At 45.1% G+C, this 14,035-nt stretch overlaps 1 protein-coding gene across 1 annotated transcript in view; it reads right to left on the minus strand.

Moving 5' to 3' along the window:
- Positions 1–14,035, minus strand: part of Tnc (tenascin C) — an 87,119-nt gene that overhangs the window by 45,306 nt on the left and 27,778 nt on the right. Inside the window, 8 exon segments of the mRNA XM_052176641.1 lie at positions 894–1,157; positions 1,936–2,025; positions 2,292–2,477; positions 3,232–3,501; positions 7,494–7,650; positions 8,350–8,465; positions 9,315–9,578; positions 11,269–12,678. Of these exon segments, the coding sequence (XP_052032601.1) occupies positions 894–1,157; positions 1,936–2,025; positions 2,292–2,477; positions 3,232–3,501; positions 7,494–7,650; positions 8,350–8,465; positions 9,315–9,578; positions 11,269–12,678 (2,757 nt within the window).

Raw genomic sequence — 14,035 nt, forward strand, 5'->3', positions numbered from 1 at the left:
CGCTAGTGACCCCTGAGCATCCTGATCTCTCATATTCCCAGCTTCTAGTTTTCTCCAAAGACTCTTGAGAAGGAGTGTGGGAGTCAATCAGGCTATGATGGTCATGTGACACACTTTTCTTCCGAACACCAGCACAGTGTAATGAAGGAAGCAGTTGCATACGTGCATGCTAATGAAATGGGAAGCTAAGACTATGATTTTCGAAAACTCAAGCGATCTTAAAAACTTAATGGCTAAAATTGAATGTGTCATTTTTCATATCGGAAGAACCATTTTTATCCCCAGATCCTTTCAATTCAGTCCCTGAATTAAAGTGGCAGGAAAGAAAATCGGTGGGTGAACAGGCTTATAAGACTGGAAGGAACCTGGGATCAACCAAGGAGAACCAGGAAACTCTTCATGACTAGAAATAAAGGGAAAGTGAGAAGGCATGGAGGCAGGCTGGGACCAAGTGCAGTTCTCCTGGGCTACGCTGAGGAGGGCAAGAGAGCTACAATAAAAACACTTCAAGGAAGATGTTCAAATAATGACGTCCAACATCCTGGGCATCTTTAAAACAGTGAAAAGTAAAACTGTTATTAGATTAAAGGAGAGAAATCAGAAATTGATAGAATACCACGGAGCACAAATTAACGAGCAACAAGAGACAAGAGACAAACACAGCTCCCGAGTTACATTCTCCATGCGGGACCTTGGCTCAATTAGTTGACTGACAGGAGAAAATGTCAATCTTTGTGAGAGACAAGGAAGCTGCCATTTCAGTGTGGCAGAGAGCGCTCCATGAGGAGGGAAAGGAGCTTCTCCTCTGAGCATCCCGTTCCTGACAAGCCTGGCAGACTCAAAGCTGCCACCCAGCATCAGCAGAGGGCTTGCGGGAGCTCAGGGTGACTTACCTGTGGATGCCTTCACACGCGCAGGCTTGCTCTTATGTCTGCCCTTCTCGGCAGTGAGGAGGACAGTGTATTCTTGCCCTGGCTCCAGGTCTGTCAGGACATGGGAGGTGGTGTCCTTTGGCAGCTGGACCTCCATCGACTGGCCTGTGGGGAGGCTGTAGTTGAGGCGGTAACGATCAAACTTGGCCAGAGGTGTCTTCCAGAATAAAGTCAGACTATCTTGAGTGGTTTCAGACACCTGTAGGTCCTTAGGTGCATCAATTTCTGGAGAGAGAATATTGAGGCATCTTTAGGCTGCCAGGCACAGGGTTCTTGGAGCTGAGTGTACCCTGAGGAGTCCTGTACCTGACTGACCTCACCTTTTATAGACAGGTGATGTTACATACTACCTTTTGGGATTTGGGGAAAATTTAAAATTAATGTGCAGTGGTTTACACACACACACACACACACACACACACACAGACACAGAAACACACACACACACATACACACACACTATGTGCAACAGTACTGAAATCTAAAGCTGTGATGTATACGGTAGTAGACTTTTCAGAAAAACACTTTAGGTAGGAAGCAACAGTCTCTAATCCTTTAGCCCCAGGTAATCTTCACTCAAGGCTGGCACTACAAGATGCTATGGGAACCATGGGTCTGCAGTGTCTATGTGGTTACTTAACTATCTTCCCTAGGGAAGTATTTTTTCAAACACTAATGGGAAGCCTTCATATCTGTACCAATTAGACAGACTTATTTTAAGAGAATAGGTTGACAAATAAAAACAGGCATACTATAAAATCTGCTTCCAATTTTCCTTTATTCTCTTCATCTGCAGAGACTTGTGCTAGGGTAGTTCCCTTAGGAGTCAGCTTATGCTTCTTGCTTTTTTGATCTTTTAAATGTAGACATCTGGGCCCCATGGTACTGGAGGCCCGTTTCTCCTCTGATCTCATACTTTTAATTTGTAGGTAAACTTTTCTCCCCAGTCCTGTCTTTCCTGTTCCGTCTACTTTGGCAATGGTGGGATTCTCACACGCCTCACCTGTGGCTGCATTGATGGTCGCTGGGTCGCTCTCCTTGTCTCCCTTAACAGCAGAAACACCAACCCCATATTCTGTTCCTGGCCTTAGACCTGAAAGAGAATGTGCAGGTTGGGGTCAGCCTAGTAGAAGGCAGGCTCCCAGAAGACTTTAAAAGTGACCTCCGACTGGCTTCTGGCCACCGTGAATTGTGTTTGCCCATCGCCTGTTACTAGCTTGATGCCCTCACAGTGAGAGGAATGGAAGGAAGCAGGCTTATTTCATTCTTCCTATAGGGTTGCAAAATAGGGACATGTGGTAGCAGGCTCCTGTCCTTTCCAGGGTCCCTGCGGCACAGCACTGCTGGGTCACGGCTCACCTGTGAGTGTGGTTTTGGTCGTGGCTTGCTGGCTCTTTGGAACATCTATCTCGGCGTGGTCACCTCCAGAGATAGGTGCATACTTAATTCTGTAACTGTCGATGTCTGCCTTGACATTTCTCCACTCCAAGGTGATGCTGTCGTCTGTCTGGGAGACACGGCGGAGATTCCTGGGAGCATCCAGACCTGTTGAGGGGAAAAGGGAAGATTGGCATTTATGCCAGGTTTGATGATCATAGGAGAACTTGACATTTCAATCAGAGATTCGAAAGGCACCTGCCAATGGACAGAAATGTCAGAATTCCCCCGAAGCCCCTGTCTTGGTAACTAATACACAAAGTTAAAGGGCATGGGCCCAGCTCCTTTCTTGACGATTGAGGGTGGCATTTCAACTGGCTACATTTATTTCATTTTCTGTGTCTAAAGAACAGTACAAAGCCCCCAAAATAAGACTGTGGATATGAAAACTGTTCTGTTGAATCAATGTAATTTTAATAACTTATTGCCAATCACCAGGTGCTTATCAAACTCCTGTAAAGTATGTACAGGATACATAATTGACATCTAGATGCCTTTGAGGTAATGCCATTTGCTAAGATGTCAGGCCTTTACCCATTGAGCTATTAAATTTTAAGCAGAAATTTTGTCTAAGAATATCAGACCAGCCTTTCCTTTTTCTCTTTTCTTTTCTCCCCTTCTTTCCCCCATTTCTCTCTCTCATATATACACATATATGCTCACACATGTGTGTGCCTAGGTATGTTTTGGAAGGTTATTTAGACCCTTTTCTTTGAAAAAGCCACTAATTACTACCTAAAATGAATGTACAGATATGGGAAGCCCCTTGACCACCTTTAGTGTTACATGGAGGACCCGAGGACAGAGTGAGGCAGAATTGGTCCTCTGTCTTTTTCCGACCTGACTCTGGGGCACGCCTCACCTGTGATGAAGGTCTCCTTGGCAGGGTTGCTTGTCATGTCCACTCTGCGGGAGATGAGGGACACCTCATACTCCGTGTCAGGTCTTAGGTTCCCGATGGAGTACTGGTTGTCTTCGTGCGTGAGGTCGATGGTGGTACGGTCTCCAGGCACATCCTTGATGCCATAGGAGAGCTCAATGCTATCGATTTCAGCCAAGGGCTTGGACCAGGTGATCAGTGCTGTGGTGTCTGTGACATCTCTCGCCTCAATATGGCTGGGAGCATCCAGGCCTGTGACCAACAAAGGGAACAGCAAAGGCTCAATGCCAGCAGAAGGGGCTGAGAGTAGTCGGGGCTTTGCAGCAGACCACAGTAGACATTTGATTCATAATGATCCCTTGCTTGCTTTTGCCCTTGGAAGAAGCCTCACTTTCTGTCTGGCAAGCTAAAAGGAGGGACTGTGGTGTCTACCTGGAGGGCTTTTGTCCTCATTCGTCCAATAGCAAAACAGAGAAAGCTTGTAAAGCACCTGGAATGGAGCCTAGCACACAGCAGATGCATGAGGAAAATCTTTCCTTTGCTGGTGTGTGTGCGTGTGTGTGTATGTCCATGTCTCTCTTTGTGTGTTGATTTCTGTGTCTGTGTGTGTATGCGTATCTGTGTGTGTATGTCAATGTGTCTATGTGTCTGTACATATGTGTATGTATACATGTCTCTCTTTGTGTGTGTATTTCTGTGTCTGTCTGTGTATGTCTCTGTGTGTGTGCATGTGTGTGTATGTGCATCTCTCTCTCTCTCTTTGTGTGTGTGTGTGTGTGTGTTGCATGTCTATGCATAACTCATGTGTAAAATTTAGAGAAAAACTTCTTCTTGGTTGGTTCTCTCCCACGAGGGACCTGATGACTGGATTCAGATTCTCAGGCTTGACAAGCTCCCTCACCCTGAGCCACCCTGCCAGCCTCAAAGGTTGTTTTTGACCCAAAGAACTAGGGCAAGAGTCATTTCTGTTTAAAGCACAGCCTGTTTTGTCCTCGTTCTGGGGCTCTTGTGTCATCCTGGTAAACTTACTTCCTGCCCCATCTGCCTGGGCTCCTGCATCCTCTCCTCCTGGTCTTGCTCGACAAGGCTATTCCTTTGCTTCACCTATTGAGATTTCCCCTCCCCTCTTAGCCTTTCATCACACACACACACACACACACACACACACACACACACACACACACACACACACACACATTCTCTTCCCTGTTGCTGCTGCTGCTCACTCTCGTCACAGATGTTTTTACAGTTTGGTTGAGAAGGCTAGGCTGATTCCGTGACAGACTTAAACTAGCAGTGAATCTGACTAGGCCTAAGAACTGGGCAAGACCAGGCTAGCCCAAGCAAGTCAATTACTAAGAGGAAGAAGGAATGTCCAGTCTTCACTCCCCATAATGGTTCCAGAATGCCTAAAGACAGAGTGAGATAAGGCTCATCTACCCTGGAATTCCAGTGTACTTTAAACTGAGCCTGCAAGCTCACTTGGTTATCTCTCTATTTTGGTAATGGGAGACCCAAGCATGCTGGACTTCTGCAGAATAAAACACTCTAGCTTTACATACTATTTGAGTCTGGGGTATCAGTCTTCAGCAAATCATGGACCCTTTCAGGTTACATTTAGATTGGGTCATTCATTCATTCATTCATTCAGAAAATGGATGTTTGGCCTTCAAGATCCTCAAGCTGTCCTGGGCATTTAATGTGTGATTTTTTTTTTTTTTAATCTTTAAAAGCAGTTTAGTCTATGCTTTTAGCATCCATCCAGTAAGTGTTTTTAAATGGAAGTAGCTGGGATTCATGCAGAGTACAGGGAAAGGACCAATTTTTTTGATAGATTGTGAGGATGCTGTGTGGTCCATTTTTAAAGTCTAAGTGATTATGTATCAGCTAGTGTTTAATAAATTCACAAAATACATCATGAAAATGATGCTATTACCTAGACAGTGACACTGCCTTACATTCTCAGAGCTGTCAGCCACAAAGCCACTTAGACTGTTAAGGAGATTGGGGTGTGGCTAGGGACACTGATCACCCCAACTTTGTGTTCCTTGAACAGTGAAGACTGACATTACTCTCTGCTGACCACATCCCATCATGTTGTGCAATCTGTGCCTTGTCCTTAAGACAACTTGATGAGAAAGATGTTATGAACCCAGTTTTCCAAATGTTGGATCCAAGGCTTAAAGAAGTAGGGTGTTCCAAAGTGACAGAGAATGGTAAAGAAGGGATTTAAACTCAGGACCACCACATACTTTCATCATCATAGGATGAGAGATCTTGTCAGAATTCATGCATCTAAAATGGTCACAATAAACCTCAGGGAGGTGCCAGAGAGACGGAATCAAACATGTTTTGCACCAAAAAGTTAAGGTCATTTAATTCTGCAAAAATTCTCAGAAATAGTCACAAAAGGAACAGCAAAGTTCCTGCCCATCATTGTTGGTATTTACACAGTCTGGAACCACAAAGGCTGGGTGTTTGTCCCTTAATAAGCAGAATATAAAACAGCCAAGCCTCAAATAATTTGGATTAAAGAGCAAAGGGCAGGTAAAAGAAATGTCATTTGTCTCTTCAGTGTACTTCCCCTACAGTGGATAAGCATTTCTTGATCTTTTCCTTGCCTTACTGGTGATCTAATGATTTTTTTTCCTGTCAGTACCTGCCTCATACCTACCACAGAGAGCTGTTGTCAGGATGATGGAAAACATTTGCTTATGAAGGAAACAGGCCTATGTACAGGTACTGGCCCTGAGCTATGCAGAATATGCAAGCATCTAAGTGCTAGGTGTTTCTTCTTGTCATGTGTCAACAGATTTAACTTTCCCAGCAATTAAAGAACTGGCACATCTGTTCTCTTGAAGAAAATGAGACATTTTCCTACTAAATGCCAATGTAGGATCTCTTTCTCCATTTCTGTTGTATCTTGTTTTTTAAAAACTGTTTTCTGTTAGAACAATTCTAAATTCAGTTATATCCCACAGAAGTCTCTAGTTTATTAAATCCTATACCAACCCAAGAATTTCTATGGACATTAGTGTCAAGTGAAAGATGTATGAGTATGTAATGTGTGTGTGTGTGTATGTATGGGTATGTAATGTGTGTGTGTGTTTCAAAGTATCTGCAAGACTGTGTTTGAATGTGTATTTTTTAAAGTTGTGTTTGTGAGTATGTGTGTGACTATGACAGCATGTGTGTATATTTGAGCATGTATTTATATGTGAGTATACATGTTTATGTGTACATGTATGAGAGTATGTGTTTGATATATGTATGTGTGTGTGTGTGAAAGATTGTATGTGAGTATGTATATGTGTGAGTGTATCTGTAGGCTAAAGGTCAACCTTAGACATTATTCCTTGGACTGTCCAACTTACTCCTTGTGCCAGGGTTTCTGGTTAGCCTTGACTTGGCTAGAAAACCTTGTGGACCCATTTTTCTCCATTTCTCAGCTGTGCTTAGAGTCATGACTATCTGGCCTACATCATATCAAAGTGACTCAACTTCCCCAAGGCTTATTCACTAAGCCAAGGCATATACAATACCATGCATACACACCTCGCCTCTGTCATGGGAGACTTGATGTTAGTATTAAATGAGCTGACATAGTTGATGGCTTGTGATAGTCTCCATGATTACTTTGTCTGCATCTACAGTTCTGAGACTATACCTTTGAGGACCTTCAGAGAGGGGATGCATCTGTTTCTCTCTCTCCCATGTATCCTGGCCTGAGAATTTGCTCAAAAGCAGTGATGGAAATGTCAATTTTGAGTCTACTCAACAGCCATGCTACCAGGCCCAGACTAACCCAATGGAGGCTCCACAGATAAAATAATTGCCACCTCAGTATGCTTTGCTTTTGTTTTATTGAGACAGTGTCTCCTTCCATAGTTTATGTTATCCCAGAACTCACCATGTAGTCCAGGATGGCCTTGACTCATGCTAATACCCTGCTCTCAGCTTCCAGAGTGCAAAGATTACAGGTGACTGTCTTGACTGGGGCCATTCTAGGCCAAGCAGTCTCAATTCACAAAGATGCACATGTGATCCCAGTCAAAGGACAAGCATCACACAAATGGGCCCCAGTCCAAATCACAAACCGGCAGACTTATCACTTAAGGTGCTCCATATGGACTCTGTATTGGCAAATTCTCACTGATACAAATGCTGTGTCAGAGGGCATGCTACAAGCCAGAAGGTACAAAGAGACACAATCAGCTCTATCACAGGTCTTGGCTGGTACTCACGGGTTGTGGTCACTTTCTTCAAGCCAGGGCCTCGGGTGTTGTTTTTCACAATGTGCAGAGATATTTCATATTCTTGGCCAGGAGCAAGGCCAGTTTGCCGGTAGGAAGTCTCTGGCCTCCTCAGGCTCTTTGTGATCTCTCCCTCATCTTCCTTGTTCTGCATAATGGAAACACAGGGTTAAGATTCAGAGGCAGGGACAACCATGAATCTTCCTGCTTCATTTGTTTCTGCTTCTTGTTTAATTTATTCATTAGGTACCTCCTATGTAGCACAGCAGATTGGGAGGTTAGAGGCTGAGACAACAGTGATGAGAAAGCTGCTTCTTGAGTTCATTATTCCTCCTGTAGACACCTGCACTTACCCTGTCCCCATTAAATGGTATCATGTAAGAGCCACAACTCAACCCTTCCTTCTGTAAGTCAGCAGCTGACATCAAAGAAGTTGGTGAATTGTCCCATGCTCTCCCAGATAACTGAGAACAGGGTCTAGGTTATAACCAGAAAACTGATTTACCTAATATTTTTTTCCTTAGGAAGATTTACTCATATTTGTGATGTGCCAGGAAATCCTGTATAGGATAGACTGGTTCTGTTTCTGTTATACCAAATAGAGATTTGCAAGTTGGTACCTATAGATAATTTAACTTGTATTTGTCTGGACTCTCAATCTCTAAATGCTATACTTTTCTATTTATTTACAGCAGGGAAGAAATCAACATCACTTAAATCACACAAAGTGATAGTGCCCAGTCTTCCACCCAAAGCTAAGAAAACCAAGTAACATAAGACGCAGCAGGGACTTTTGACCACCTTGTGAATCTCCTATTTCAAAGGCTTCCTCCAGGCAGCCCCTTACCATATTTCGGAAAATGATCTCCCACGTTTCAAAAGCAATGTCTAGAGGATCCCATTCTACTTCCACAGATGTCTCCTTGATAGACTTGAATTTTAGACCTTCAGGTGCAGGCAAGTCTGTAAGTAATAGCACAAATAGGATGTAAGGAAGGGGAAGATCCTGGGTAGTCACACAGCTAGGGAAACACTAAACCTGTGATGGACAGCTGTCTTTGAGGCTAGTAGCAGAATCTGGGGTCTATTTAAAAGCTCTTCTGGCATGCAGTCTACTGTGAGAAAATGTGAGTGCCCCTATTTTGACCAATCATATGACTGCTTACTTATAATTTCATATGGTTAAACTAGCAAAGCATACATAGGATTTGGAATCAGAAGGACCTGGATCAGCATCTAACCCACCACCGATAACACTGCGACTTTGGACAAGGTTTGCACAAAGCCCTGAGATCATTTCTTTTTCTGGGAGAAGGTGGTAACTATGTCTGCCCTGGGGAGTGCACCAAGGACTTAGTGATACATTCCGTGAAGTCTGCTGGCCTAGTTCTTGGCATGCAGTGCATACTCAGTAAGGAGAGGCCAATGTTGTTATTACTAAACATGTAAGGGCCAGTTTCTAGCCACAGCTTGCTTTTCAGGCATGAAGGTAATTACATTGTCTCTTAGGAACAACCTGAAAAAGACAGTGAATTCAATAGACTAGAACTCCATACAATGATGGTAAGAAGGTTAAGATCTAATCTAAGACTTCCTGGGTCACAGCCCAACTCCATCTTTGTTAGCTGCGGGGATTGAGAAGAGATGATGAACTATCTGGTCTCAGTTTCCTCATCAATACATGGGGTTAACAATTGCTTCTGTCTCATTGGGTGAAGTGTGTTAGTATATATTAGGCACTTAAAGTGTGCAGAGTGCTGCAGAGCCGGGCCAAGGTTAGGTGAGTCTACACAGAGTCCTCTGCCTACTTACAGGTAGCAACCCTGGCACTGACGGGGATGCTCTTCTTGTTCTCCAAGATGGCGAACACACGAATGAAGTACTCCACCCCTGGCTCCAGCTCCCGGATGGTGGTGGACGTCTGGTCCCCAGGCACACGGAACTGCATCTCCAGGCCATCAGCATGGGTGGGCGTGTACATGATGAGGTACTCAGTGACTCGCATCTCATTGTCCCATGCCAGGTTTACAGTCTCCTCTGTTACTTCTGTCACAATGAGGTCTTTGGGAGGGGACACTGAGAGGAATAAGAAAATATATTGGAGGTCAAGAGTATATCTGTTGTACCCTATAGGCTTAACTCCCTTGACAAGTCTCTCCTGCTATTTGCATTAAGAGATCTGAAGTTGTCTGTTCTTAAAACACATTGTTCCTGGACTCAGCCAGAGCCCTACTGTGGTTCATCTTTTCTTTTTTTGTGATGTTTGAACCTAGAGTCCTGTGTGCAGTAGGTACAAATTCTGTCAGTCAAGGGGCTTGAGAGATTATTCAGTGGTTAAGAGTGCTTTTGCTCTTGCAGAGGACCAGGGTTTAGTTCCCAGTATCCAAATGGTGACTTACAACCACCCGTAACTTCAAAGCCCGCTTTTAACATCTGCACGTAGAGGCTTACAGGTGGTTCATATATGTACATTCAAGGTAAACTCTAATACACATAAAACAAAATAAATAAATCTAAAATATATTTAAAAGAGGTATGTCACTTTTCCTATAACAAAATTCCTGTTCTCTATTTCTTTTTAATTTACAAAGATTTTCACTCATTCTCTGAGAATGCCATGCAGTCTGTTTTGATCATCTGTCCTAGGCTGATCTTGAATGTTCCTGTGGCCCAGGCAGGCATGGAACTTGATCTTCCCGCCTCAGGCTCTGCAGGAGCTGGCTTTACAGACCTTGACCACCAGAAGTGGCTTTGGAATCCTTTAGTCCATTGCCTTCATGTTGAAGTCCCTGGTGGATAGTGCTGCTTTCGACACCGTGTGTGACACGTTCTCACTTTCTGGGTCCTAGCTCAGAGTTATACCAAGGTACAGAAAAGTGTCATCTCAGCTTGGCTCCCTGTGACTTAGTCCTATAGAGTTTGTCTCACCAGACTCTTGTTCCTTAGATGTGACTGAGGGCAAGAGGTTTGCCTGTGGTTGCCCACATCTGTTTGCTAAGCTTGCACAATTCAGACACACTAAACACTGGGACTACTTATTTGTTTCTGCCTACCTTTGGAAGATGTTCTGTATCATGATATGAGGGTGAGAAAACTAAAGAGAAGACAGTCATTGAACAGGAGTGTTTTTGCTCTTTGCTGTGTTTGCATTGAGTCACTGTTTCTTGAACACACACTATATGCCTCTGTTTATAATAACTCCTGGAAACAGAGTTCTGGGAGATGCTCACATTCCTTGGATAAAGCTAGCACCAAAAGTGTCAGGTCTAGTTCCCGGGTAATCAGAAACTATTCTTTAGTTGACTGCATTAATAAGGTAATCTTATTTAATAGAAATGTCTGTTGAGCCCAGGGAAATTATCATTTCCATTCAAATGGAAGAACTTTGTTTGCTGTTGTCTCAAAGCCAGAGCAGAGAAGAGAAGGAAACTGATTCTCAGTAAGGGACCATGGGCAGCTGATTCAGTAGAGTTGAGGCAGATAATACCGTATCAACTCTGAGTCTTTTGGACAACAGGATCACTTCTTTTGAGCCTTTGAATCTGGACACCAGAGTCAACTTTGCCCAAGGCCAAGAGACTGAGCAAGAAAAACCTCATAGGTTTCTATAACCCTCTCGTAGAAAAAGAATGTGTTTTTAACAGGGAAATACTATCAGGACACATTAAAAGAATTGGTATGTTGATAAATCCAAATGTCATTCTCTCATAGGCATCGTGTGTCTACACCATCAGGACCACTTGCATGCCAGTTTGCTGATACTCACCCTCAAAGCAGTCTACTCCTGTGTAGCCTTCATTGCAGATGCAGCGGCCCGACACGCATTGTCCCTGGTTGCTGCAGTCATTAGGACAGGAGCGCTGCCCACAATCCAGACCCGTGAAGCCCTCATGGCAGATACACTGACCGTCCTCACAGCGGCCTTGGCCATGGCAGTCACTGGGGCACCTTTGTTCTTTGCAGTCCTTGCCGGTGAAGCCCTCATGGCAGATGCATTGGCCATTCACACAGCGGCCATGGCCGTGGCAGTCACTGGGGCAGGAAAGTTCAGCACAGTCAGGGCCAGTGAAGCCATCCTCACAGATGCACTGTCCATCCACACAGCGCCCCCGCTGGCTGCAGTCCCGGGGACAGCGCCTGTCTCTGCAGTCTTCCCCGGTGTAGTCGTCATCACAGATGCACATGCCATTCACGCAGCGGCCATGTTGGTGGCAGTCATTGGGACAGCTCATCTCACTACAGTCAAAACCCTTGAAGCCTTGCTCACATACACACTTTCCCTGTACGCAGAGACCCCGGCTGTGGCAGTCATTGGGACATCGCCGCTGGCTGCAGTCTTCTCCGGTGTAGCCTTCATCACACACGCACTGCCCATTGACACAGCGGCCATGCCCACTGCAGCCATTGGGACACTGGAGATCCCCACAGTCAGCCCCAGTGAATCCATCATCACATTCACACTGCCCGTTGAGGCAGCGGCCACGGTGGTGACAATCGGCGGGACACCGTTTTTCACTGCAGTCTGCCCCTGCAAAGCCCTCATCACAAACACACTGTCCCTCCTCACACCGGCCATGGCCCTGACAGTTGTTGGGGCAGGTAAGCTCGCCACAGTCTTCGCCTGTGAAGCCTTCTTCACAGTAGCAGGTGCCATTGACGCAGCGCCCGCGGTCGAAGCAGTCATTGGGACAAATGAGCTCACTGCAGTCCTCGCCAGTGAAACCCTCATCGCAGACACACTCGTTCTCCACACATCTTCCACGGTTGTAGCAGTTGTTTAAGCAAAGGGGCTCGTTGCAGTCCTCACCGGCAAAGCCATCTTTGCACACACACCTGCCATCCACACACATCCCGTGTTCCTCACTGCAGGGCACTGGGCAGACTTCCAGGCCACAGTCAAGGCCAGCATAGCCTTCGAAGCACACACAGACCCCGTTCACACACCTGCCCTGGTCATTGCAGTCATTGGGACAGGCCAGCTGGCTGCAGTCTTCCCCAGTGAAACCTTCATCACAGATACACTGTCCATCAAGGCACTGGCCTCTGAGATTACAGTTCCCAGGGCATTCAGGCTCAGAGCAGTTAGGGCCTTTCCAGCCTGGTTCGCAGACACAGCCACAGCCTTCCGTGCTGAAGTTGCCCCGGCCGCTGCAGAAGGGCCTGGTGTCCAGACGGCCTGCAGTGAAGATAACAGGTATTTAGCTGAATTCATTAGAGCAGGCTTTTGGTACTCATATGAAAAAGCCCTGATCCAAATTCAGTTGCATCCCTAGGTTTCAAATGGGTGGAGAGCAGGGGCTTAGTGGAGAAAATCAGATGGGGTTCAGTCACACTCAAACCACTCTGACATTAAATCCACCATGTCTTCTCATCCACATGTTTCCTCAAGGGAGTTGACAGAGAGAAAATGAATTGATTTATTAATAAAGATAAGCTTTTACAAATTGCCTTAGAAGCCTAAAGTCCCACAGGACTCCCTTCTTACCGTGGTCAGGTCCACCCGTGACATCATTATACTCTTTCTGGTAGTGTTTTCTAAGTGGTAGAAGCAGATACTCATTTCTGATTTGAAATAAAGGCTTCTGTAGTTCTATGGATCTCAGTGGGGTAGAGATAATGAATTCCCAAGCAGCAGGATTCCTGGACTAGATGTGCAAAGGTCCAGGGTGCCCTCCAGAGAGAGTCAAGTACCCGGGCACATCCAAAGTCTATGTATGTCCTTCTTTATCATTGAATCATACTGTGACATTTGGTTCACTTTTAAAATCTCAGTTTTTAGATTTACAGAGAGATGATAAACTTTACCTTAAAGGGTAGTTGGTAGGATCATACAAGTGTTACTATGTTTGATACATACATGTGGCTGTATGGACAGCCCTGACCCGACCACCTTCCCATTATCACACTGTGTTCTATCGTGTTTGAATACTCTCTTCCTGATCCCACAGACCCAGTACCACCCAGGCAGAAATGTGCCTTTGTAAGATCACAGGATCGTGGAAGACTGTGTTAGCACCTAACTCAGCAGGACCTGGAGAACCTCACTCCCCTCTGGGCCTTTGTTTCCCTATGTGTACAGTGAATTGATAGGGCCACACAGCAGTCTCTTTGAGAGATGCCTTTGGGAGAAGGGACACTGTGTTATTCTCAGATGTTTTAAGGTAACTAAGAATTATATTTCAAAGCTAAACATGTTTGGCCAGGATAGAATTAAAGTAGGGACTACAGAGATGTGGATGCAGCAGCTAAGGATGCTTGCTATGTAATCATAAGGAGCAGAGTTCAAATCCCAGCTCCTATGACTGTGTGCTCGTATTTTCATCTCCCATGAGAGTAGAGACAGGGGGATCACAGGGGTTTGCTCCTTTCTAGCTTAGCTGAGAAAATGTGAGCCCTAGGTTTACATGTTACATGTTGCCTCAAAGGGATTGACAGGTAGTGACAGAGGCTGTCCAGGCCTTCTTCTGCCCTGAGTGCACATTTAAAAGAGTGTTTGACTGCATACTCACACATATGCCTACATGCTCATACAC

Source organism: Apodemus sylvaticus, chromosome 3 (assembly GCF_947179515.1).
Source record: "Apodemus sylvaticus chromosome 3, mApoSyl1.1, whole genome shotgun sequence".
NCBI classification, from domain to species: domain Eukaryota; kingdom Metazoa; phylum Chordata; class Mammalia; order Rodentia; family Muridae; genus Apodemus; species Apodemus sylvaticus.